This window comes from Artibeus jamaicensis, unplaced genomic scaffold (assembly GCF_021234435.1).
Source record: "Artibeus jamaicensis isolate MK-2021 breed Jamaican fruit bat unplaced genomic scaffold, CSHL_Jam_final scaffold_537, whole genome shotgun sequence".
Taxonomy (NCBI): Eukaryota; Metazoa; Chordata; class Mammalia; order Chiroptera; family Phyllostomidae; genus Artibeus; species Artibeus jamaicensis.
The window spans coordinates 21,283-46,588 of NW_026522047.1; the positions used below are offsets into that span (position 1 = coordinate 21,283).

Genomic DNA, 25,306 nt, shown 5'->3' on the forward strand with positions numbered 1-25,306 from the left:
TGCACATGCGTCCGCTATGAGCATCTCACTGAGGGGGTCCGTGTCTCCCCCTGTGAGCGGTGCTGCCGTGGACGCGGGGTGCAGGTGCCCCGACCCAGGGCTTTCCCGCCCTTCATGAGCGCACATGGGGTCGGTCTGGACGCGGCCCCCCGAGGCTGCTGGAACCCAGCTCGGCTTTCACCTGAGGGACAGGCTTTCTGTCTCTCCTGTGTTCAGAGAGCAGACACCGGCTCTGGTTGATCGGGGGTTTTCTCTGTTCCCCGTTTGCTTCGATCATCATCTGTCTCTGCAACAAGAAGGCAAAAAACCGATGATTCCAGTCCGTGGGCAGTGGGCTCCTGGAGGGTGCACGGTGGGAGGTGGAGCCACTGGAGGAGAGTGAGTGGGCAGGGCTGACGGCGGGCCAAGCGCTGTGTGCCAACAGGGCGGGGCCTCTGCCCAGTCTTCCGGGTTCTCCTGGCTGAGGCCCCTCCCCCACCAGGAGCCGTCCCGCTGGGGACCAACCCGGAATCCAGCGGTGCAGTGTCCTCTGGGCCCCACCCAGAGCCCTGGACTGGGGAGGGATGATCCGCCCCTCGGCCTTCTGAAGGGTGGGGCTTTTTTTATGTTTTCTTTTCCTCGCTTGGTGACATACTGGGAGACCATGTGCTCAGGGGAAGAGGCTGGATCCGAACAAACGCACTAATCGTGTTGTCCGCTAGGGGTGGTGTAGTGAGGTAGCAGCTCCCGTGCAGCCAGTCCGCTAGTCGGGGCTGCGGTTCCCGCCGCCATCCGCAGGCCGGGAGGACCCACCGGGCTTCTGCGTGAAAGTGAAACCACGAGCAGTCGCTGCGGTCTCTGCGCTTCCCTCTCCGGACTTTGCCGCCGCTCCTCGTCGTGGCGCAGGTGGGTGCGGGGCGCTCGCGGAGGACAGACCCCGACAGCGGGGCCGGTGTCCCCCGGGACTGGACAACAGCGGGGGCAAAGCGCACGGGGCGGGGGGTCCTTTGGAGGGCCAGGCGGGGGTGGGCAGGCGGAGATTCGCCGCGTTCCGTTCCGCACCCCGCACCCGTGCACTGGGGTCCGGACGGCTCGGGTTGGGGATTCTCCCAGCCCAGGGGCGGTGCGAATTCCCACTCCTGCCGAACCCCAGATTCTCTGCGGGAGAGAGCGGGGAGTGGGGGCACAAGGCCGGGATCCTTAGTGGCCCGGTTCCTAACACGCCGGTACCGGAACCGGCCCGGGGGGTGCGTGTCTTGGTGGAGGCCACGCTGGCGAGGGGCACCTGAGGTGGGGCCACGGTTTTCTGGGGAGATCGGAGATTGTCCACGTTCTGCAGGGGCCTCCGTGGAGCCTGGCGGGCGGACTTTCTGAATGTACAGAAAGTGTGAGGAAGTGGAGCGCTTTTCCTCTTTTTGACCACACCCGAGTGGGGTAGGTAGTAGCCTCGGCTGCAACTCCAGGGCGTGGTAGCCCAGTTGCCGGTGGGAGGAGCAGGAACTGTAGACTGAGCGTAGGTGTGCAGTTGCTGATGTTGCCAAAGCCAAAGCCAATGCTGCCACTTCCCGGGATGGGCGGAGATTTTCTCTTAGGAAGCCTGGTTTTTCATTTGGTAAAAATCAAATCGGGCGGTAAGGGGTGGACGCCCTTTTCTGGACGACCTGGGCTCCCCTGTGCCCTGGCCCGGAAGCTGCAGGGCGGCTCCCGGGGTGGGGGGGAGCGGTGGGCACAGGCTGGGGGTGCACACGCAGCACCCCTCTTCCCGGAGCTGCAGGATGTCGGGAAGAGCCCAGGGTGAGTCAGGTCCCCCATCCCTGGGACACGTGGAGCCGGGTTATCAGTCCAGAAGGTTCCAAGGAGGCAGGAGCTGAGGGTCAGTGCTGTGCTGTGGCACCTCCTCAAGCAGAGGTAGCAGGTACTAGGTGTGGTCTGTGCCCTGGGCCCCACCATCACCTCCGTGCGCCTCCCTTCACAGGCTCCTGTATTGACAGAGATTGCGACCTGGATGGACCGCGTCACCCAGTGCAGTTTGTGACGTGTGCAGGGAGGGTGAGTGGGCATCGTGGGGCATGGGTGTCATTTGGTTTCTGCAGCCCGCCCTCCAACGACCTTACTCCTAGGAATCATCCCAAGGGCAGGTGTCACAGGTGAACAGGGCGACACGGCGGCCAGGACGCCTGTCTCTGGGGATGAGAAGCATCTGTGGTGAAAGGGTCCACCTGAGGTCCCCAGGATTCAAGGCCACTGTTCAAGAGAGGGACGCACAAGTGTTCACCCCGCACCTCTGTGAGCCCTGCAGTCTGCGATTAGGCTCGTGTTCTGCCACCTTCCCACCCAGAGCTCCCTCCACTGTGGCAGTGATGGAGACCACAGTCCCCAGCACTGGGTGGGGGACTTAAATCTGAGCAGGGGCTCAGGCCAGTTAGAAAGGCAGCAGACTCCCGCCTGACATGTCTGCCTCAGTGCGGAATAAACTGCAAGGGATTAAAATAAATATATTTCAGGATTCCTTGTCCTTCTGAGAAGAAGGCCATCGGCGTTTTGACAGGCACAGCCTGAGTGTGCGCTTGGCTTCAGGCAGCAAGGACGGTGTGACAGTGTTGCTCCTGCCGACCCTGAGCTCGGCGTGTCCCCCATGGCGTGTCCCCCTTCATTTCCCTCCTCGGTTCTCACGGCCGTCAGGGTGCAGACTGTCCACCCTCTGGGCGCACTTGTCCCAGGTGCTTTCTGCTTTGTGATGCGGTTGCGGAAGGGGCTGGGCACACCTCCCCCGTGACCGTCACTGCTGTGTGGAAGCGCACGTGGTGTGCACTCCGTGTCCTGCAGCCTCACCGCCCTCATTTCCACGTCCTCGGCTGGTTTCCGTGGGTCCTCAGACGGTCCTACCCGCGGCATCCTGCCGTGTGTGAGCCGTGCGAGCGCTCGTCTCCCTCTCTGGTCTGTTTCCTTCGTCTCTGTCCTGCGTGGCCGCTGTTGCTGGGACTCCCGCTGCTCTGGCGCAGGGAGGAGGTGGGGTGGGAGCCTGTCCTCGCTCCTCACCTCAGAGAAGGGGCTTCCAGCTTCTCACCATGGGTGGTGTGTCACTGTGTGTTTCGGAATCACATTTTGTTAAAGATTTATTTATTTTTAGAGACGGAGAAAGGAAGGAGAAAGAGGAGAGAAACATCAATGTGTGGTTGCCTCTCACGCGCCCCCTACTGGGGACCTGGCCTGCAACCCAGGCAGTGTGCCCTGAGTAGGACTCAAACCACACATTGATTCTTTGGTTCCCAGGCCGGTGCTCAGTCCACTGAACTACACCAGCCAGGGCAGGAATTATGTTTTTAATAATGCGTGTTTATTCATAACTATAACATAACTGGATGCAATCTATACATTGTGCTCTTGTAGATTTTACTATAATGAACAGCATTGAATAGGAACCTTTGGGTGAATGCCATTTTTTCTTTAAGAGCAATTCCTGCCACTGTAACCTGTGGGGCTAAGGATAAACTCATTTTGGGCATTTGGTATACCAGGAGCGACTGAAATAAAAAAGAAAAACAAAAACAGCAGTTCCCTTATGGAGGGCGGGCCCCTTGTGGTCCAGGCTCCCCCACTGGGCGAGAGTCCCAGGAGCCCGTCTGCATCAGTGACCAGCTGGCGTTGTTGTGAGAGGCTGTGCTGGGCCTCAGTGAATTTTTTTGATGACTGTTCTAGAGCGTTGGCCCAGTTCACGACGGCCGATTTACCAGCCCACTTGCTCACCTGCGCTGAGTGTTCAGCAGGTTTTGACCCAAAACCCACACGCTCCACCCTCTCTCCCTATTCACCCAATCTCTGCTAGAACGACTAATTTTTCTTTCCCAGATGAAAAAAGTCCCCAAAGGGAAACATCCCGACATGTAAGACAAGAGACAAAACAGCAGAACCACTAAGAGGCGTCAGAGTCCCCGAGGCCACAGAGTGTTCAGGGAAGGGGAGGAAGGTCCCCAAGGGTGTCCCATATCCAGGGTAAAGACTGAAGGCTAAAGATGTGAGAATAAAAACGCAGTTTTTGTAAGTAAATTCTCTTTCTGGGTCGGCCCTGTGTACATGCAGCCAGACACATCCACAGGTGTCCACAGTCACATGAAACAAAGGATGTAATTACCATTGTGAGTCATTTAAGTTTCATTCATTAATGTTTTATGTTTTAATATGGTCTATGATAGAAATGAAAGACAAAAAATATCCTTCAAAATACGTGGAAATGTGTTCCCCACTCTGGAAACTTTCAGACTTTACACCATTCAGATCATTTAAAGCACAGGGTGCAAAGACCTGGGCTTCTGCCCTGGGTGACAGGGACCTCGTGGGAGGGGCTGAGCAGGAGGGAGGTGAGGGGGTGGGAGGCTCTGGCTGCTGTGCGGAGCTCGGCCTGCAGGGGGCAGCAGCGGGATCAGGGACTCAGAGCACAGGGCCTGCCTTCCTCAGAGGGTGGTCTGGGGGCAGGCACCTGGCTAGGGCAGGGAAGTGTGGGCAGGTGGAGGGCTTCTGAGCAGGTTGGCACAGGAGAGCTTGGTGCTCCCTGCTGGTGAGGAATAAGGTACGTCCATTACGGCTCCATGTTTCCTGGCTGACTTCCATGGTGGTATCCAAGGTGAAGAGACGCCCCAGGGGCCATTTGCAGAGGAGGCTCTGGGGTCCCCAGTGATGGTGGTGGTGCCCGGTGGGCCCTGGGGAGGCAGCCTCTCCATGTGGCATTCTCCTCCCCCTTCCAGGTGGTCACTGCTCCTCAGGCCCTGCTGGCCTCTCTCTGTGCACGGCAGGTCAGGATGGTGAGGTGCCTGGTCCCCCGTCTGCCTGCCCTCGCTGTCTGCCTCACCCTGGTCCAGCTGCTCAGCCCCTGCTCAGGTAGGACCTGCCCTGTGTCTGGGTGTGTGAATACCTTACCTTTGGGCCCAGTCAGAACCTGGGACCCCTCCCACCCCTGCATGGCATGTCCGCACTGCTCCTGTGTTAGGACCAAGTTCCCCTGTAGGTGTGTGTCACCTCCCCTCCCTTCCTGGGACATGCCCTGGCCCTGCTCACTCTGACAGAGCCCCCCCCTTCTGATGACCAGCTGACTTTGCTGTGGTTGGACCCCCTGAGCCCATCCTGGCCATGGTGGGTGGAGACGCTGACCTGCCCTGTTACCTGTCCCCGAAGAGGAGCGCTGAGAGCATGGAGCTGATGTGGCAGCTACCCAGCCGCAGGCAGGTGGTGCTCACGTACGCACACGGGCAGGAGGACACGCCGGCAGAGGAGTATCGAGGGAGAACTTCGGTTTTAAGAGAGGACGTCACTGCGGGGACGGCTGCTCTGCGGATTCGCAACGTCACAGCCTCAGACAACGGGACCTACGTGTGTTACTTCCAAGACGGAGATTTCTCTGCAAAGACCCAGGTGGAGCTGCAGGTGGCAGGTGAGCCTCAGGTTTGCTCTGGGCTCCTGTCTGTTCACGGGGGCAGAGGCTGCAAAGCTGCCCCAGAGCAGGTGGGGCTGCTCACCAGCAACCCCCCCCCATCTCCATCTCTGCTCCTCTGAGGCCGAAGACAGACCTAGGTGTCCCCTGGGGTGACTTCATCCTGCATCCAGTACAGAGTCCCCCGTGCCACCCACCAGTCTCAGCAGGGAAAGGAAGTAAGGGACAGAAAGGATGAGGACACCTCCTTGCAGTGGGAGGCACATGGGTGTTTGGGTTCAGTGTGACCCAGACCATGACCGAGGGTCCCCCAGGTGTTGGCTGCTGTGGGCGCAGGAGGCTCAGCTGCAGGGACCACACCAGTGGGGTCCACGTCCCCTGCCTAACCCCCGGGAACACATGTGCAGTTGATCAGGCTTGTGTCTGTCCTCGGTGCAGTGGGGGAGGACACTCACCTGGGGACAGGGACGCCGGGGTCTAACGCACAGACACTAGAGAACATTTTAATGCCCCAAAAAGCCGAAATTAGGGCCCAACCGGAGAGTGAGGCAAGTGGGCGGAGACCAGTGGCATCGTGTGGGGAGCCGTAGGTGTCCTGTCCCAGCGGGGGCTGCGTGTCGTGCTCCAATGAGCCTGCGCTGCCCCGTGTCCATGTCTCTTGCTCCCTGTTGGAGCTGTGATGTTACCAGGGGGAAAGCAGGTCCCCTGAGTGCTGCGCACTGGGTGTGGATGCTGCCCTGTCCCTTGGGCCGCCTTGGACAGGCTTTGCTCTGGGTGGGACGGCTGTCCTCTGGGACCCCAGGACCTTGGCCACCCCTCTGGGAAGACAGTCACCTCCTCGGGCCCCTGGGAGAGCAATGGGCCCTGGAGACAGGACGCTGTCCTCTGTCTGGTGGCACTGCCCTCGAGCAAGGGGACATGGTGACGAGCCTGTGGCACTCTCTGCCCCTTCCAGGGGACCTGCCCAGATCCCGCGCCGACTCCTCCAACATTTGGGCTGTGGCAGTGCCGGTGAGCATCATCCTTGTCACCATCGCCGTCGCCGTCACGGTCGTCTGCTGCAGGAGACCAGGTGAGGTGAAGCTGTCCCGCCACCACACCAGGGGCTTCTGCTGAGGACCTGGGCCCGGCTGTCGACCTGGTGTCTTCGCCGCAAACACGCCCGGGCTCACGTTCTAACACGGCCCCTGTGCTGGGCTGGTGCTCAGGGCGGGGAGCCGGGCGCTGCGTGTCCCCAACCGGGCGCAGGGCTGCACACGAGTCCCCGGGCAGCGGGTGCAGGCGGGGCCCTGGGGCAGGTGGGCACCCCACAGACACTCACACCCCTGTGTTCACAGGTGTGCAGCTTCCCCACGTGCTGGTCCATTGGTTGAAACGTGAGTCCATTTTATTTGTTATGATCTCCAGGCTTTGGCCTCACACGAGTCCTTGTCCAGGGAAGGTCAGTCATAGTCACGTGCCACATGACAGCAGGGACAGGCTGCGAGACAGGCGTCCTTGGGCGATTTTGTGTGGAGCAGACATCACAGGGAGCACGCACACCTGGAGGGTGGGCCCACCACACACCAGGGCTGGGGGTGCAGCCTGCTGCTCCGGACTGCCCACCCTGGGGGTTTCTCAGTGGCAGCTTTAGGCCATGAGGGCAGAGGGGACACCCAGGGTGGGCATGAGGCACCAGACCAGGCCCCGGGCCCCCAGCCCGGTGTGCACAGCTCAGCCTTTCGGATGGCGTCTGCTCCCCCCACTGGAGCCCGGAGCGGCTGTGCTGGGGAAGACCCCGCTCTGCAAGACCCTGCTCTGCTGGTCTAGACCACGGGGCGCACACAGGGCTGCACAGGGCACAGGGCTGGTATGGCTTCCCAGGGCTGCAGAAACATGCTCCCCAACTGGGGGTAAAAGACACGGAACTGACGGTCTCCCGGATGTGGAGGCTGGAAGTCTGATCCAGGTGTTCGGTGGGGGTGGGCGGAGGGCTGGCTTCCTCCGAGGCCCTGGGGCAGGTCCTACCCGTCTTGGCACTCACCTCGTCTCGGGTGGCCAGCTGTCCTGGGTGCCCCTTGGCGTGGGCACCCATCGGTCAGCACCGACCTCTTCCCTGTGGGTCTGTCTCCTGATGACCCTTGGTGGGCACTGAACGCAGGGCCCAGTCTCGTCCAGTACGGCTCCCTAGTCTGCAAAAGCCGCATTCCCAGGTCCCAGGGATCCGGGTGCAGACCTGTCTTGCTGGGTCCAACCACAGCCCCCCTGTGTGGGAAGCTCCTCGGAGTTGGGGGCGGAGCCTGCACCTGACCCCACGAAGTACTTTCCCTGCTGCCACACGGCCCCGGCCGACCTGTCACACGAGGTGGCATTTCCCGAGAAGTGTTTGGGCAGGGCCATGGTGCAGGCCCCTGCCACCAGAAGTCACAGCTTTGCTCTTCAGTCACAGGGAGGCACCCTGCCCACGGACTCAGAGCACGGCCAGCCAGCCGCCGGCGGGGACAACACACCACTGCTGGAACCCCAGGGCCCAGCCAGGGTGCCCTCTAAGGACCCTGAGGGAGGGGCGGAGCTGCAGGAGGTGGTGCTCACGGGAGGCGGGGCCTCCCCGGAGCAGGCGCTGCAGACCCCGGTTCCCTCGGCCCCCGGGGGCCCGGACCAGGCTGGGGCTGCAGCCCCCCTCCACGCCCTGGAGCAGGTGAGGGGCGTCTAGGTGGGCGTGAGGGCAGGGACGCCTGCGTGTGTGGAGCACAGGCCGTGTGCGTGCAGGGCGGGTGCACAATGCTACCCTGCGTTCCCTGACTACTTCTCCGAGCTTCCCCTGGTGACCACAAGACCGTGCCTGGCTGAGACTAACTGTGTCGTCCTTCTGTCGTGGGGCTGTGGTGAGGGCATGACACCTGAGTAGGACTTGAGAAGATGAGCAGACTTCCTATGTAGCCCCGGGGTGGAGGACCTTCCCGCGGGCAGGGGGCACTGCCCCAGAGGGGTGCAGAGCTTGCCTGGCACCCAGCACACACTGGGTGTCCCCGAACTGGAGAACTGCTTTCTCACGGGCCTTCCACGGACAGGTGTCCTCTCCCTTAGTAGTGTCCCCAGCCAGATAGGCCACCGCCAGGTGACATCCTTCTCCTGTTCCAGTCCCACCCTCCAGGGCAGGTAGCAGGAACCCCACTGTTTCCCCGGCCCAGGCAGTGTCCTGGGGGAGTGTGACCCAGGGGACAGGTGGGCTGTGAGCTCTGCTCCTTCTGAGAGGCCAGGCCACATGCCCAGACGCTGACAATGGACAGCTGCTCCCACCCGCCTGCCTCACCCACCCCAACTCCGGAGGCTCTGTTCCCGCGGGACCCCGTCAGGAAGCTGCCCCTGTGTCTCTTCCCGGAACAATTTTATTCCCTTCTCTTCACAGCAATACAAACAAAAGTACGTTTTGAAGGACGGGTCCCCTGAGGGTAAGTTGCCTGAAGTCTTCCTTTATAGTGACCGTTCAGGGATGAGGTCAAGACCCAGTGTCCTTCCTCCTGGGAAGCGGGACCCTGGGCCCGCAGGAAGCTCAGGGACGTCCTGTGGGCATCAGACTCTCGGCCCAACACTCACCACCTGCATCAGGGCAGACGCAGGTGGCCCCGAGTTACTGCTAATCCACGAGTTTGAGCAGGGATGTGGGTGTCCGGTGGGAAGGCCTGGGTGACCCTGGCCTGGTGAGTCCCGGGGGCTGCGGCGCTGCAGTCTGGGACAGGAGAGTGCAGGTCTCCTGCAGCTCAGGTGACGGGCCAGGTCCTGCTTATACTCTGGTCCTCTGAGAGCTTAGGGGGACCCGCCACGTGACATCCAAAGGTGGGGCAGTAGGGAGCCCAGCGAGGATACCGACCTCTCCCTGCTGCCCCCACAGCCCCTCTGGCCCCGCTGCACAGGAGGGGGCCACCTCAGAGGACACATCACCCCCGGGGCTTCCCCCCCTCTGGCCCCCAGGCCCTTCTGCCAGACTCACTGGTTCCATGTGAAAGAGCGTCGGGCCCGTCAGGAGCCCGGCCAGGTCACGTCCTACTGCGCTCTCCTGTCCCCGAGCCTGGTCCCTCCTGTGAGGGCAACCTGGGCGCCCATAGCTTCTCCCTGCCCTGGGTCCTGGTTGCCAGCTGGACGCTCACCGCACACAGCTCACGCCACACCTGCCTTCCAGGAACAAGGCCAAGTCTCCCTTCTTGCTTTTCCTTTTCAGCCACGAACAGGATCTACTTCGAATTCGGGCAGGAGGTTCCCAAAAGTCACTGGAGGATGTTCATGAGGTTGGCGGGGCTGGAGGAGAACGACATTGTCATTTGTGAGCACGAGAACCCGGGGAACCTGCCGGAGCAGCACCACAGGATGCTGCTGCGCTGGCAGAGCAAGCTGGGGCGGGCGGCGACCCCGTTCAGGCTCATGGCAGCCCTCTGTAAGATGCAACTGCGGGAATGTCTGGAAAATATTATAAACAAGCTGGCTGCGGAGGATATCTTAGGTAGTAAGGATGCAGAGCCCCCGAACTAGTCAGCCTTTTTAGCAACGGCTGTGACTTAGCGGCATCCTGGGGTCTGGCCTCCCCCAGGTCCCTTCCTGTGGGCGCCTTCACAGATCCCAGATGGGATGGAGCCCCTCCATGTCCAAGTAGCCTCTACGGGAAGCTTCTTCTGGGGGGCCCTTTGCCTGCGGCCCATATGGCCCACGGGCTGCCATCAGGGGACTCCAGGGGCCTGAGCTGCTCAGGGAGGACCCGCTGGGTGTACTCAGTGGGCCCACGAGCCGTGGCCTCCTCACGGACACAGGCCAGGAGGGCTGGCTGGTCATCTGTGTGACCCCAGTAGCTCACTCCTTGTTCTCCCAGGCACTGCGTTGTCTCTGGGCTTCTACTTGGGAGTGCCATACCTGGGTGACACTTATAAGTCAGTTCACAACAGACAAACCAGCGGCTACTCTAGCTGTCACTAGGTCAGCTGGGGTGGGGCATGGGGACAGTTATTGTCACATGCCAGCTATAGAAGCCTTTGTCCAGTTCTCTAAATGTTTAAGCATTCGTGATTTTTCTAGTTTTATTGAAGTGGTGAAACTTCTCTCCCATAGCATTTTTACATGTTTGTATAACTTTTTTCACCCAGTAAAATTTATATTCTAAATCATGTTTTCTGTCATTCTTGTTGTGGGGACAACTTTGGGTGTGTTGTCCTTGGAAAATGACATTGTGCACAGAGTGTCACAGGAACCTAGTGTGGTTTGTGGGTGCAGGGCCCCGGAATGGGGGCTGCCGATGTCAGGGGCCACCCTCCCCAAGCCTTCGTCAACCCACCTGTGCCCTGAACAGTGGCAGGGACGAGAGGGTGGACGGCAAGCACCTGGCGCACAGTCTGAGCGGAGTGGCAGCGAGGGGTGCACGGATCGTAACACAGTTGGAAAGGACACAGTCTGGCATCACTCACAGTGAGTCAGGGACTGCGCCCTTGTTGTACAGAAAGTCACTGCTGAACCAGGGAAGATGCCTGGGTGGGGGGCACTGAGGGGCAGTTTTCAGAGAGGCAGAGGGGTGTGTCACAGACACGGAGTCCAATGACAGGTGACCTTGTGTGGCCCAGTGACACTCAGACATAGGTGCAGACAAACATACGTGGTGGTGTTCACTCTCCTGCTCATGGACTCGGGGACATTTTTAGACACACAGACCCTGACCCCCAAGTGCTCTATGACAAGAACAGCTTCTTAGTATGTGCTTTTGGGGACCCTGGATGTCCCCAGGCCCTGGAGGTGTTGGGCCCTGATATCACAGCAGACACAGAAATGAACTCACAATGACCCAAAGGCCTTCCTGCAAGGTCTGAACATGACCAAACCCCTGGGGGGTCAGAGGGGACGTCTCACGATGTTGGGTGGTGATTGGGGCCCACGTGATATGGGGACACCTGGGGAGTTTGTCTCTGTGTGAGTGCCACACGGAACCCCGTCTCCCCATCTATCCACGGTGCTGCGATGGCAGGGGTCCTCCTTCCTGTGGTGACAGGTTCCAGTGCGTGCATCCGTGCACACACACAGCCGTTCTGTCCATCCGTCTGTGCATCTCACTGAGGGGGCCCCTGTCTCCCACTCGTGAGTGGCGCTGCGTGGACCTGGGGTGCAGATGCCCCCACTGAGGGCTTTCATGTCCTTCACTACAGCACCGGGTTCTGTCTGTCTGGACTCGGCCCCGCAGCTGCTGGAAAATACGGCAGCTTTTGACCTGACTGAGAAATGCTGTTTTTCCCAATTTCAGACAGCACACACCCACTTTCTTTATTCGGGAGCTTTATAATCCTGTCCGTGGTTTGTCTGGGCATCATCATCATCACTGCTTATATTAAGAAGGTAAAAGACGGAGGATTCCAGCCAGGGGGCAGCGGGCTCTCCAGCGGTGTGCGCCCTGAGCTGGAGTCACTGGAGGAGAGTGAGTGACAGCCCGGGCTGGGGGCGGGGCCGGGCGCTGCGTCAGGACAGGGCGGGGCCTTGGACCAGTCTTCGCGTTTTCCCCGCTGCGCCCCACCTCCCACCAGGCGCCACCCGGAAGGGAACAACCCGGAAACTAAGGGTGCGGTCTCCCTGAGGTCATCGGAAAGGTGACGCGCTTTTTCCTGCATTTCCTTTTCCAGGCTTGGCTCCAGGTGACTCAGTGGGAAGAAGCTAGAGCAGAAGAAACGCCGTAATTGCGTCGTCCACTAACGGCGGACTTATTCGAAAGGCGCCCTGAGCAGGGCAGCCCGCCCAGGTCCGGTCTGCGGTTTCCGCCGCCGGTGGCTGGTCCGGAGGACCTGCGTGGGCCGCGGAGTAAGTGAAACCTCCTCACCCAGCTGCGCCGCTGCTCCGGAGGGGAATTGTGTTTTTAATGACACATTTTTATTCATAATTATAACTAAATTAGATGCAATCTATACATTGTACTCTTGTGGATCTTACTATAATGAACAGCATTCAATACGAACCTTTGGGTTAGTGCTAGGTATTCTTTAAGAGAAATTCCTGCCAGTGTAACCTGTGGGTGTAACGATAAACTTTTTCAGGGTATTTGGTATACCAGGAAAAAATGGGGAAAAAAAGCAGGAGTTCTCTTCTGGACGGCGGGCCCCTTGTGGTCCAGCCTCCCCCACTAGGCGAGAGTCCCAGGAGCCCGGCTGCATCAGTGACCAGCTGGCGTTGTTGTGAGAGGCTGTGCTGGGCCTCAGTGAGTTTTTATTGACGACTGTTCCAGAGCATTGGCCCAGTTCACGACAGGCGATTTACCAGCCCACCTGCTCACCTGCACTAAGTGTTCGGCAGTTTTTGACCAAAAACCCACATGATCCACGCATCCTATTCACCCGATCTCAGCCAGAGCAACTAATTTTTCTTTCCCACATGAAAAAAAGTCCCCAAAGGGAAACATCCAACATGTAAGACATGACGGCAGAAGCACTAAGAGGCGTCAGAGTTGCCCAGTCTAGAGAGTGTTCAGGGCCATGGAGGGACGTCCCCACGGGTGTCCCCCATCCAGGGCAGAGCATTTGAGGGTGACTGAGGGTTGAAGGTGTGAGAATGAATACTCAGTGTTTATAAGTAAATTCTCTTTCTGGGTCAGCCCCGTGTACATGCAGCCAGATGCATCCACAGGTGTCCACAGTCACATGAAACAAAGGATGTAATTACCATTGTGAGTTATTGAAGTTTCAGTCTTCTATATTTTATATCTTAAAATGGTCTATGATAGGAATGAAAAACAATAAATATCCTCCAAAATACGTGGAAATGTGTTCCCCACTCTGGAAACTTTCAGACTTTACACCATTCAGATAAGTTAAAGCACAGGGTGAAAAGGCCCTGGGCTTCTGTCCTGGGTGACAGGGACCCCCTGGGAGGGGCTGAGCAGGAGGGAGGTGAGGGGGTGGGAGGCGCTGGCTGCTGTGCGGAGCTCGGCCTGCAGGGGGCAGCAGCGGGATCAGGAACTCAGAGCACAGGGCCTGCCTTCCTCAGAGGGTGGTCTGGGGGCAGGCACCTGGCTGGGGCAGGGAAGTGTGGGCAGGTGGGGGGCTTCTGAGCAGGTTGGCACAGGAGAGTCCGGTGCTCCCTGCTGGTGAGGAATAAGGTACGTTCATTACGGCTCCATGTTTCTTGGCTGACTTCCATGGTGGGATCCAAGGTGAAGAGACGCCCCAGGGGACATTTGCAGAGGAGGCTCTGGGGTCACCAGTGATGGTGGTGGTGACAGGGCCGGGCCTGGGGAGGCAGCCTCTCCATGTGGCATTCTCCTCCCCCTTCCAGGTGGTCACTGCTCCCCAGGCCCTGCCGGCCTCTCTCTGTGCACAGCAGGTCAGGATGGTGAGGTGCCTGGTCCCCCGTCTGCCTGCCCTCGCTGTCTGCCTCACCCTGGTCCAGCTGCTCCGCCCCTGCTCAGGTAGGACCTGCCCTGTGTCTGGGTGTCTGAATACCTTACCTTTGGGCCCAGCCAGAACCCGGACCCCTCCCACCCCTGCATGGCATGTCCTCACTGCACCTGTGTTAGGACTGAGTTCCCCTGTAGGTGTGTGTCACCTCGCCCTCCCTGCCTGGGACATGCCCTGGCCGTGCTCACTCTGACAGAGTCCCCCCCTTCTGACGACCAGCTGACTTTGCTGTGGTTGGACCCCCTGAGCCCATCCTGGCCATGGTGGGTGGAGACGCTGAGCTGCCCTGTCACCTGTCCCCGAAGAGGAGCGCTGAGAGCATGGAGCTGATGTGGGTTGGACCCAGCCACAGGCAGGTGGTGCTCACGTACGCACACGGGCAGGAGGACACGCCGGCAGAGGAGTATCGAGGGAGAACTTCGGTTTTAAGAGAGGACGTCACTGCGGGGACGGCTGCTCTGCGGATTCGCAACGTCACAGCCTCAGACAACGGGACCTACGTGTGTTACTTCCAAGATGGAGATTTCTATGCAAAGGCCCAGGTGGTGCTGCAGGTGGCAGGTGAGCCTCAGGTTTGTTCTGGGAGCTGCAGGTGGCAGGTGAGCCTCAGGTTTGTTCTGGGAGCTGCAGGTGGCAGGTGAGCCTCAGGTTTGCTCTGGGCACCTGTCTGTTCTCGGGGGCAGAGGCTGCAAAGCTGCCCTGGAGCAGGTGGGGCTGCTTACCAGCAACCCCCCCCACCTCCATCTCTGCTCCTCTGAGACCTATGACAGACCCAGGTGTCCCCTGGGGTGACTTCCTCCTGCATTCAGTACAGAGTCCCCCATGTCCCCCACCATTCTCAGCAGGGGAGAGGAGGTCAGGGACAGGGAGGATGAGGACACCTCCCCACAGTGGGTGGCACATGGGTGTTTGGGTTCAGTGCGACCCAGACAGTGGCCGAGGGTCCCCTGGGTGCTGGCTGCTGTGGGTGCAGGAGGCTGAGCTGCAGGGACAACACCTGTGGGGCCCACGTCCCCTGCTGAAGCCTCGGGAACACACATGCAGTTGAACAAGTGGTGTCCGTCCTCGGTGCAGCAGGGAAGAATGCTCTCCTGGGGACGGGGATGCCTGGGTGTCCCAGAGAGAGGGCGTCAGGGAGCACTCTGTGTGGTTTGGGGGGATGCGGAAGCAGCGCTGTGCACTGGTGACCACGCTGTCAGGATGGTGTGCCGGTGTCACTGGTCACTCTCAGCCGGCACAGGGAGGTTGGTCACTGCACACGGTTCCTGTTTTTCCTCTGTGCTGTCACCCGACTCTTGAGTGACCTTGACTTTGCCCTGACTCATCCCAGTGACCGAGCGCCTTGTCTGAGGTGCTCGTGTCCAGGCATCTGGGCTGCAGTTCGGGTTCCCTGGACACAGCCCTGCCCCGTGGCTTCCAGTGCAGGGGGCCTGGTAGCGCATGGACGGTGCGGGCCCCTGGCCTTGTCCCCACAGTCACCTCCTCAGCCTGCTGTCCCTTCCTGGAGACCATGGCTCCCCGACGGAGCCCTCCTTACAGGACTCGGTGTTTCAGGTCCTCACAGGGCTTTCTCCCCATCCTTGTGTTCAGGAGGTGGGGACAGGTGGCAGTGAGTCCCCTCTGTCTGGCCCTGGGTCCGCCGTGTTCTGTGTGAAAGTCCCCCCTGCACACACTTCCGGGGCGTCCCTGCAGGGGGAGCCCAGCAGCCTGGCAGTAGGTGCAGCCAGAGCCTCTCGAGGGGCCTTGCACACAGGTCACCGCTCGGGCGGCCACAGGACACCATGTGTCTCCTGCTCACGGGAGGGCAGGGCCCCCACAGGACAGGCAGGACAGACGGGGTCAGTGGGTGAGACCCCCTTGGGTAAGGGACACCACCTCCATGCTTGCCCAGGGTGGGGGAGGGGAAGCTGGGGCAGTCTGTAAGGGGACTCAGGGGGAGCAGCCTCCGCTCTGGCCCAGGTCCCCCTGGATCCAGTACGAGGGTCCAGCCATGGTCAGGCAGTGTCCCCATCAGGGGTCAGTCTGCTGCACAGCACAGGCTGGGAACAGCTTCTGGTGAGTCCCTGCTGGGCTGGTCAGTGTGGGTGCCCCTCCCTGCTGTGGAGACCCCACCAGTGTGGAGGGCTCCCCACAATTCAGCTCCTTCCCTCCCCAGCACTGGGCTCCGATCCCCACATTGAAATGAAGGGCTACGAGGCTGGAGGGATCCGTGTGAACTGCTGGTCTGCCGGCTGGTACCCGCAGCCCCAAGTAGAGTGGAGAGACGCCAGGGGACAGAGAATTTCCAATGAGGTGGTCACAGAGGCCACAGACCCCCAGGGCCTTTGTGCAGCCTCAGCCTCTGTAATCCTGGAAGAAGGCTCTCAGGAGGGGGTCTCCTGTGTCATCAGAAACCCCCTGCTGGGCCAGGAAAGGTCAGCGGGGCTTTCCATCCCAGGTGAGTGCCCTGCCCACTGCCCTGGGCTCCTGGGTGCCCCTGGGGAAGGCGCAGTGGTCTGCTGCTGGCCTGGGACACTGTAGGGCACACATGGCACAGGGACCTGGGGCTCCTTCCCCTGAAGCGGTTTATGTCACAGACCTGCTGACACTTCCTGTGTGTCACACGTGCCAGGCATGGGACTTGTTGACAAATGGTAAAGATCAGCAAACTCACTCCAGGAGCGGGAAAATATGTGCAACTGAAATCTTAATGAAAGAGCTCATCTTCTTACAATATAAAGGACACAGTAGATAAAAGAGCAAAAATGGGAATCATCAGTTGAGAGAGGTGAAACTCACAGGAAGATGCCAAATCTGAGGGAACAGAGAAGTATTTCCACCTGTGAAACTGGCAGCAGAAGCGAAAACGAGGTGGCGGGCGCCCCCTGGTGGTGGGCTGTGTGGAGACAGCCCCTCAGACCTTTGTTCGCACAGGTGGAGAGAGGACAGAGCATGCGCACAGGCTGCATAGGGGCTGATTTTGATGCAACAAGATAAAATATATTTAGTTTTCAAAACTTACTGAAACCGGTGTGGCAGTGACGCTGTGTCAGGCCTGTACTAGCATTAACTTAATGCTCTCAGTGATCCAACGCCAGCAAGAGGTGGTGACGTCATTAGTTCAGGGTCACAGCGCTGGTCAGGCAGGAGAACCAGAACTGGAACCCAGGCCCTGCAGCCCCAGAGTTCCGATCTTCATCACCAGGCTCTTCTGAGTGGGGGGCAGATGATCAGTGGGGGGGGGGGGTGCAGAGGCGACTTCAGTGACACTGTTGCCTCGTACCCGATCTGATCCCATGGGGGAGGCAGACGTTCCAGGAGAAACGTACTTACTGGGTGACACTAAGAGTTCTGGGCACTCTGGGGACAGGCAGGTCATTTCAGGGGCTGACACTACCCCTTCGCAGGTCCCTTCTTCAGGAACGCAGAGCCTCGGATGGCGTTTATCACCCCAATCCTGACTGGTATGGTGGTCCTGTTGGGAGTGTCGTGCTTGGTGTGCTTGGTGTGCTTGGTGTGGCGACGGCCGCAGGTGATCCGGGCCTTGTCCCAGGAGAAGCGGAGAGAGCAGGAGCTGCAGCGGGTGGAAAGCGCCCAAGGTGAGGCCCAGCTGCAGGCGGCCACCTCCTCCCTGCCCAGCCCACACCCACCACCCGGGTCCTCCTCTGTATCCGCTGACAGGACTGTATTTTCTGTTTATTTGCAGAGAAGCTGCAGGACGACCTCAGTAAGTGCCCATCCCCGTCCCTGGGCATCCTGGGGTCCCTGGTGACAAGGTCACTGACTCTGTACATTGTTCCCTGCAGGGTGGACAAACAGCGGATACTGACCACGTTAGTGCCCCGCACCCGCATCTCAGCCTCTGTTCTCGGTTAGTTTGGCCCCGCTCCTCACCCCTAATTGCCCAGGGGGAGGAATGGGGTCACTGATGGGGGCCCCGGGCAGTGGTCTCTCTCTCTGGGGAAGAGCCTGCAGCCTCTCTACACAAGGGGCTACTGGACCCAGACTCCTGAGGACCCCAGGGAACCCCATAAATAACCCCTGGCCTGGTGAGTCCCCGAGGGCTGCAGCGCTGCTGTCATGGGCAGGAGAGTGCGGGTCTCCTGCAGCTCTGGTAACGGTCCAGGTGCTGCTTACACTCTGGCCCTCTGACAGCTCAGGGGGACCCCCCACGTGACATCTGAAGGTGGGGCAGTCTCAGCCCAGCGAGGTTACAGACCTCGCCCTGCTGCCCCCACAGCTCCTCTGGTCCCACTGCACAGGAGGGGGCAGCCTCAGAGGACACGTCACCCCCGGGGCTCCCCACCCTTGGGCCCCCAGGCCCTTCTGCCAGGCTCACTGGTTCCAAGTGAACGAGCGTCGAGCCTGTCAGGAGCCCAGCCAGGTTACGTCCTACTGCGCTCTCCTGTCCCCGAGCCTGGTCCCTCCTGTGAGGGCAGCCTGGGCGCCCAGGGCCTCCCCCCACCCCGGGTCCTGGTCGCCAGCTGGACACTCATGACCCACAGCCCACGCCACACCTGCCTTCCAGGAACCAGGCCAAGTCTCCCTCCTTGCTTTTCCTTTTCAGCCACGAACAGGAGCTACTTCGAATTCGGGCAGGAAGTTCCCAAAAGTCACTGGAGGAGAGGCTGGACTGGAGGAGAGGTTGGCGGGACTGGAGGAGAACAACATTGTCATTTGTGAGCACGAGAACCCGGGGAACCTGCTGGAGCAGCACCACGGATGCTGCTGCGCTGGCAGAGCAGCTGGGGCGGGCAGAGACCCTCCTCCAGGCTCACGCGGCCCCTCTGTGAGATGCGGCTGCGGGAACGTCTGGGAAATATTATAAACAAGCCGGTTGTGGAGGATATCTCAGGGAGTGAGGACGCAGAGCCCGGAACTAGTCAGCAAGGGCTGTGAGACAAGTCAGTCCGTGAGAGACAAACCAGCAGCCACTCTGAGCTGTCACTGGGTCAGTGGGGCAGGGCATGGGGACAGTTACTGTCATGAGCCAGCTATAGAGGCCTTTGTCCAGTTCTGTAAGTGGTTAATTATATGTTTTTACTAACTTTCTTTACATACTGAGATTTTTATTTTTTTAAAGAATATTGTATTTAGGACTTCCGCCAAGATGGAGAAGTAGGTGGAGGATCCACCTCACCTCTGTGCACAACCAAATCTAAGAACAACTATTTTTAACAGCAGTCACAACCAAGCCACACGGAAAATCGACAATACGGAGTCCAAAGGACAACTAGATACTCGGCTGGACCGGTAGGAGGAGCGAGGCCAGCAGCGGAGCAGGTTAGCAAGAAAAAATTCCCGGGGCGGTGCGCGGTGCGTGCGCAAGCAGCCGAAGGCACTGATCGCCAGCGAGCTGGCTGCGGGAGCGCACAGGGAAGAGGCGCGGTGGGTCAGTCGGTCGCGCGCATTTACGTGCGGAGAAACCAGTGAGAAGGGAAACCCGCGCGGGGCAGCAGGCTCGCACAATTAGGATCGGATAAGCAAGCCCAAGGCGTTTGAGTGACTGGATGCGCTGGGCTAGCGGAGAGGAACGCCATTGCTCCCTCTCTGACCCCGCCCCCACACACAGCGTCACAAACCGGCGACCTGGGTCGCCCCGTCCTGGTAAACAACTAAGGCTTCGCTCCGCTCACTTAACAGCACGAATAGACCAAAAATGGCTCTAGGACAACTCAGAGCCCCAGAACCGATAGACCTAAGTGATGAAGAAATAGCCAGTCTTTCAGATGCACAGTTCAAAACACTGGTTATAAAGATCCTTACAGAACTGGTTGATTTTAGTCACAAATTAGAGAAACATATGGAAGCTAAATTAATTGAAATGAATGCTGATACAAAAGATACCAATAGTAATGGAAAGAAAATTGGGACTCAAATCAAGGGAGAGGACCAGACGGAAGAAAAAAATGATCAAACAGAAAGGAATGAAGAAATAAGAATTCAGAAAAATGAGGAGAAGCTTAGGAACCTCCAGGACATCTTTAAACGTTCCAACATCCGAATTATAGGGGTACCAGAAGGGGGAAAGGCACAACCACCAGTTGAAAAATTATTTGAACAAATAATAAAGGAGAATTTCCCCAAGATGGCAAAGGAAATAGACTTCCGAGAAATCCAGGAAGCTCAGAGAGTCCCAAAGAAGTTGGACCCAAGAAGGAACACACCAAGGCACATCATAATTACATTAGCCAAGATTAAAATGAAGGAGAGAATCCTAGAAGCAGCAAGAGCTAAGGGGACAGTCACCTACAAAGGAGTTCCCATCAGACTGTCAGCTGATTTCTCAAAAGAGACCTTACAGGCAAGAAGGGGCTGGACAGAGGTATCCCAAGTCATGAAAACCAAAGATCTACAACCAAGATTGCTTACCCAGCAAAACTTTCATTTAGAATGGAAGGACAGATAAAGTGCTTCTCAGATAAGACCAAATTCAAGGAGTTCATCATCACCAAGCCCTTACTATATGAAATGTTAAAGGGACTTACCTAAGAAAAAGAAGATAAAAAAAGATGAACAGTGAAAGGACAGCAAACTCACAGTTATTAAGAACCACACCTAAAACAAAAGCAAACTAAGAGGATAGCTAGATCAGGAGCAGAACCATAGAAATGAAGATCTCATGGAGGGTTAGCAACAGGGGGAGTGGGAGGAGGGGAAGGGGGGAGAAGGTACAGAAAATAAGTAGCATAGACAGTAGATAGAAAATAGATAGGGGGGAGGGTAAGAATAGAAAGGGAAATACAGAATCTAAAGAATTTGAGACACATGTTCATGAACTAAAGGGGGAAATGGTGGGGGAGGGGTATGCAGGGTGGAGGGGAAGGGAGGGGGGAATAGAGCAAATGTAATGGCATAATCAATAAAAAAAGAAAAAAAAAGAATATTGTATTTATTTTTAGAGAGAGTAGAAGGGAGAAAGGAGAGAAACATCAGTGTGTGGTGTTTCTTGTGCGCCCCCTACTGGGGACCAGGCCCTCAACTCAGGCATGTGCCCCGACTGGGAATCGAACCAGCAACCCTTTGGCTTACAGGTCCACACTCAATCCAATGAGCCACACCAGCCAGGGCTGATTTTGTATCTTAAATAGTGTTTTCAACATGTTTTATAGTTTTTTTACCCAGTAAGATTTATGTCCTAAATCGTGTTTTCTGTCATTCCTGTTGGGTGAACAACTTTGGGTGTGTTGTCCTTGGGAGGTGACATCCTGCACAGAGTCATGGGAACCTTGGGTGTGTTTTGTGGGTGCAGGGCCCTGAATCAGGGACCAGAGCCTGGAGTGTCCCCTTGTGTGTTTTCTGGTGTCCCCGGGGCCTCTGTCCCTGGGAATGACAGCACCGTCTGTCCAGCGCTCCCCTGAGAACGCGCCCACCCTGCCCCTTCTCACTCACCCCAAACAGCACCAGTCCTTGGAGATGCTCCCACACGGCCCCGCACTCCCGTGGGGCCGAGCACCCTCAGTCCCCACATAGTCCCTCAGTGACGTCACTGCCACTCCAGCCAGCCTCTCCCACCCAGGACCGTGGGCGTCATCCCCACAGGCATCTCCCTGGGCCCCCTCACCCCAGGGTGTGGTGGTCCCACGGCCCTCCCCAGACCTGTGTGCCCGGGCCCCCTAGGCCCTGCCTCCGTTCACGCTGCTGCCCGTCACTGACTCAGCTCTGTCCACTCCGGCTCCCTTCCTGCCTCCGCGAGTCCAGTCTCCTCCACTAGCACTGGACTGGGGGTGGGTCTCGAGGGACCAGTCTCCAGACGGGGACAGGTCTCTCAGGGACAGGCCAGCATGAGGGGTACTTGGGCTTCCCAGGAACTGGGCATCATCGGGGGTGGGGAGAGGTGGCCGGATGTTGACACTTAGGAAAGTGGGGCTGTGGAATCGGCGGGGTGGGGGAGGGGATGCGGGTCACATGAAAGGACTGGGGCGTTATCACAACGTTCCTCGAGTCTGGCAAACTGCCACCTTTGGGTCCACCTGGCCCGGGTGTCATAACCCCTTTATTGGCCCGGAGGTTCGGTGAGCAACCCTGGCAGCCCTGCTCACGTGGTCACTGGCGTCACTCGGGTGGACTGGGGTGTCTACAGACTGGTGCCCAGGCACCCGTGGATCCCTGACAGTCTAAGTGGACTCCCCTCAGGACAGACGCTGCGTGGGGGTGTGTCCCCTTGGCTGGCGGAAATGAGAGGCCAGCTCTTCTGAGACACCCCAGCCCCCAGCGCCCGCAGTTCAGGCTGTGCCAGGTCCTTGGCCCCCGTGGTCCCCTGATCCCGAGGGCGAGCTGGGCTTCCAGGTGGGGGCTCAGTGACAAGGGAGGCACCCAGGTGACAGGCCATGGAGCCACTCCAGCCCCCACTGTCAGGGCGCCCTGCAGGCGACTGACAGGTGCCTGGATGCCAGCGCCATCCCCACGCACAGCCGGGGTTCACAGGCGGACTGGGGAGCAGGCAGGCTGGGCTGGGTCCCAGCAGCAGTGGGTCCACACTGTCACCAACAGATGGTGTCTCCGTGGGGCGCTTCCCCAGCAGACTTTTGGGGAGCACTGTGTGCTGTGATCACAGACCCCATGAGGGTCCTGGGGTCACAGGAAGCCCCCAGCCCTCACCCCAGAACCAGCCCTGGTCCCACTGGGAGGACAGTTGATCTGTTTCCCCCCAGATGGATGACCATGGCCTTGTGTGTAGGCCTGGGAACTGGAGGAGAGGGGTCCATCCTGCTTCTAACAAAGGTTCGGGAGGCGGCTGGTCCTGCCTCACTGTTGCCGGCTGAGAGCTCGCTGTTCAGTGCAGGGCGTTCTGACGTCCTGGGCAGGTTCACTCACACCTGGGGGCGCGAGTCACTCACCAAGGACCTCGTGTGGGTGCTCAGAGCCCCTACAGCACTGCACAGCACAGCATGGTGGCATGTGTCCAGGATTGTGAGACACCAGCCCCATGCTTCCTCCACCCCCGGGCCCCCCAACTTCTTTCTGGAGAGCTTGGGGCTTATTCTCGGACCCCAAACTCCAGATCACAAAGTGAGAAACGCTGGAGACTCCTCCAGGTCCGACAGTGTGTAGGACCCGAAAGCCCGTCCAGCCTGTCCCTTTGCTCTCCTGTGACCGAACACACTCTCGGAGGGGCAGACATGCAAGTCCTGGACCCCCAGACCCCGTCGTTCCCCTGGTATGATTGAGCAACTGGTCCTCCACCTGGGTGACCGAGGACACTGGTGTGGTCACCCAGGATTGTGCGCACACACACGGCCAGCAGCCGGGAGGACAGAACGAACGTTTCTGTAAGATCCAATGACCTGACGGTACCTGTTCCCAGGAGGTGACATCAGGACCCCTCCAGCAAAGCAAAGGAGGGACCCAGACAGGGGGATGCGGTGGGTGGCGCACAGGATGGGGGGAGCAGAGGCCCTGCCTGGGCTGCTGGGTGCAGACTTGAGCGGGTGCCTCAGCTGGGGACCCAGGGAGGGACACAAGCGCCAGGACTATAAGGAACAGGAGGCTGAGGGGGAGCTCGGGACCCTGAGGCTGGAGGACGGTGGGTTGTGTGGGGAAGCACGGACCGGCGTCCGCAGACGGTAGGAATGAGCCCTGGCTGGTGTGGCTGAGGGCACTGAGGGCCACCTGTCGACCAAAAGATCGCTGGTTCGATTCCCTGTCAGGGCGCAGGCCTGGGTCACAGGCCAGGTCGCCAGTTTGGGGGCGCGCAAGACGCAACGGACTGATGTTCCTCTGGCAAATCGATGTTTCTCTCCCTCTCTTTTCCCACCCTTCCCCTTCCTCTGAAAGTAAATAAAATTATAAAAGGAAAGTTTAGGAAGAAGAAAATAAAGTACGGAAAATGGAACGTGTGCCAATTAGGAGCAGTGTGAAAGGGAATGCAGGGCTGGGAACCCGGGGGAGACCAGGAGGAGGAGAACCGCCAGGCTGGCGTCTGCACGGTCCCTGGGCTGGCGCGGTCTATGCTCACCTGGTCCCCAGCTCCTGAGGACCGCCCCACAGAAGCCCCGCCCACAGCCCCGTGCCCCGCCCACGGCACATGCGCGCGCACAGAGCCACCTACGTGCTGCACCGCCTGCAGAACTCCTCCTCGCCGGGGGCTTTGTAGAAACGGCCGGGTTGGCACCGGCACATCCGGTCGCTCGTGGCATTGCACTCCGCCACCTCCACTTGCTCTGCAGGTCAGGAAAGCCTGCGTCAGTCCTGGGGACCCGCCTTGTCCCCGTGCACAGGGGCACCTGCTCGGGATTTGGGCTGGAGACCGTGTGGTTGGGTGGGAGTTAGGCCCACACGGCAGGGCTCGGGGTGGTCTGAGGGTTCTTGTAAACCTGCGGGGGACGCCCCTGCCACCTGGTCCCACCCCTGTGTCCCCAGGGCCCGTGCCAGGAGCTGGGGCGCTGGTGCAGGAACGGGGTCACACGGACACAGTGTGAACCAGTCTCAAAATGCCGCCACCGGGGAGTTCCTTTTTCAAAAAAAAAAACACCTCACATGCCTGACTGTTCTTCATCAATACTGCGTGTGTACCTCTGTGGCTACGAGAAAATAAGGGTGTTTTTCCTGTGGGGTTAGCCACTTGTAAAGCGTGTGTATGGAATCTGGGCCCATGGGAACACTGAGGCTTCCGGGGTCACGGACCCCGGAGGTGAGGTCACCATCGTTTGACTGGCAGTGAGGCAGGAGTCCAGTCTCCACCACGCCTGGGGGCGTGTTTGGGCAGCAGGCGGGTGGGCGGAGCCTCCCAGGTTGGGCGGGCAGGTGGGCGGAGCCTCCCCACCCTGTGCTCCGCAGGTGCAGGATGGGGGCGTTTTCAAAGGGAAACCGGTGACGGTCCCTCCGAGTGTGGGCTAGTGTTGGGGGTCACTGCTGGTTCCCCTGGGTGGGGGACGCACCCCTGGTGCATGTAGGAAGTGCGGGAGGTGGTGTGTTGGGGTGAAACACGGTGACATCTGCAGGTGACATTCGAGTAGTTCTTTCCCCTTCGCACACACAAAAACACACGCACACACACGCTCATCCATGCTGGCACACACACACGTACAGGTGATCAGACACCACCAATGGTCGGCGGCCTCTGTTCTATTCCTCACTTCCCTGCCCGTTGTGACGGTGTTGGCAGTGAACAGTAACCAGTCCCTGACCCCCTGAGGGTGACGTGGACCCGCTGCCTCCTCGTCTGTGCCTGGGTTTCCCCACTTTTCCACGTCGAACCGACTGCCTTCCCATTTGAATATGACAACTGAGAACAGAAACGGGGCTGAGAACGTGGAACCCGAGTGGCTCTCTGGGTCCCGTCACTCTCCTGCTGTCACACCACTTGGGGAACGACGGGTGTGCTGACGGGCGTCTCCCGCCACGTCTCTGTGGGGCCGTGACCTCCCTCCTTCACCCGAGGGCCCCGGCTTCCCCCCAAACGTTTCCCCACTGAATCGTGAGCATCCCTGTGGCCAAGTCCTGAGGCCTGACCTGAAGGTAGGCCACGGCAGGGTCAAGGTCAGGCAAGGCGCCTGGCGGAGACTCACCGTTGGAGCAGGTGCCACACAGC

At 59.2% G+C, this 25,306-nt stretch overlaps 2 protein-coding genes across 3 annotated transcripts; both read left to right on the forward strand.

The window, feature by feature from the left end:
- The first annotated feature begins 815 nt into the window (after nucleotides 1-815).
- Nucleotides 816-18,456, forward strand: LOC119057519 (butyrophilin subfamily 3 member A2-like). The gene is made up of 7 exons (XM_053658239.1): nucleotides 816-885; nucleotides 13,673-13,805; nucleotides 14,014-14,355; nucleotides 15,950-16,231; nucleotides 17,181-17,372; nucleotides 17,480-17,644; nucleotides 18,341-18,456. Exons 2-7 carry the CDS (start codon nucleotides 13,727-13,729, stop codon nucleotides 18,454-18,456), a joined length of 1,176 nt encoding a protein of 391 aa, XP_053514214.1. The 5' UTR covers nucleotides 816-885; nucleotides 13,673-13,726.
- LOC128625779 (butyrophilin subfamily 3 member A2-like) lies at nucleotides 4,419-10,533 on the forward strand. 2 transcript variants are annotated; one of them, XM_053658089.1, is made up of 3 exons: nucleotides 4,419-4,854; nucleotides 5,063-5,404; nucleotides 9,603-10,533. In XM_053658089.1, exons 1-3 carry the CDS (start codon nucleotides 4,776-4,778, stop codon nucleotides 9,908-9,910), a joined length of 729 nt encoding a protein of 242 aa, XP_053514064.1. In that variant the 5' UTR covers nucleotides 4,419-4,775; the 3' UTR covers nucleotides 9,911-10,533. The 2 variants fall into 2 exon arrangements, with proteins under 2 accessions (XP_053514064.1, XP_053514065.1); XM_053658090.1 differs by lacking the exons at nucleotides 4,419-4,854; nucleotides 5,063-5,404 and adding exons at nucleotides 7,044-8,081; nucleotides 8,793-8,835.
- Nucleotides 18,457-25,306: the final 6,850 nt, after the last annotated feature.

Coding starts and splice junctions, on each gene's coding strand:
- LOC128625779 (XM_053658089.1), top strand. CDS start 4,776: ATGGTGAGGTGCCTGGTCCCCCGTCTGCCTGCCCTCGCTGTCTGCCTC. Junction 4,855..5,062: donor GCTGCTCAGCCCCTGCTCAG/GTAGGACCTGCC, acceptor TCTGATGACCAG/CTGACTTTGCTGTGGTTGGA. Junction 5,405..9,602: donor GGTGGAGCTGCAGGTGGCAG/GTGAGCCTCAGG, acceptor TTTCCTTTTCAG/CCACGAACAGGATCTACTTC.
- LOC119057519 (XM_053658239.1), top strand. CDS start 13,727: ATGGTGAGGTGCCTGGTCCCCCGTCTGCCTGCCCTCGCTGTCTGCCTC. Junction 13,806..14,013: donor GCTGCTCCGCCCCTGCTCAG/GTAGGACCTGCC, acceptor TCTGACGACCAG/CTGACTTTGCTGTGGTTGGA. Junction 16,232..17,180: donor AGCGGGGCTTTCCATCCCAG/GTGAGTGCCCTG, acceptor ACCCCTTCGCAG/GTCCCTTCTTCAGGAACGCA.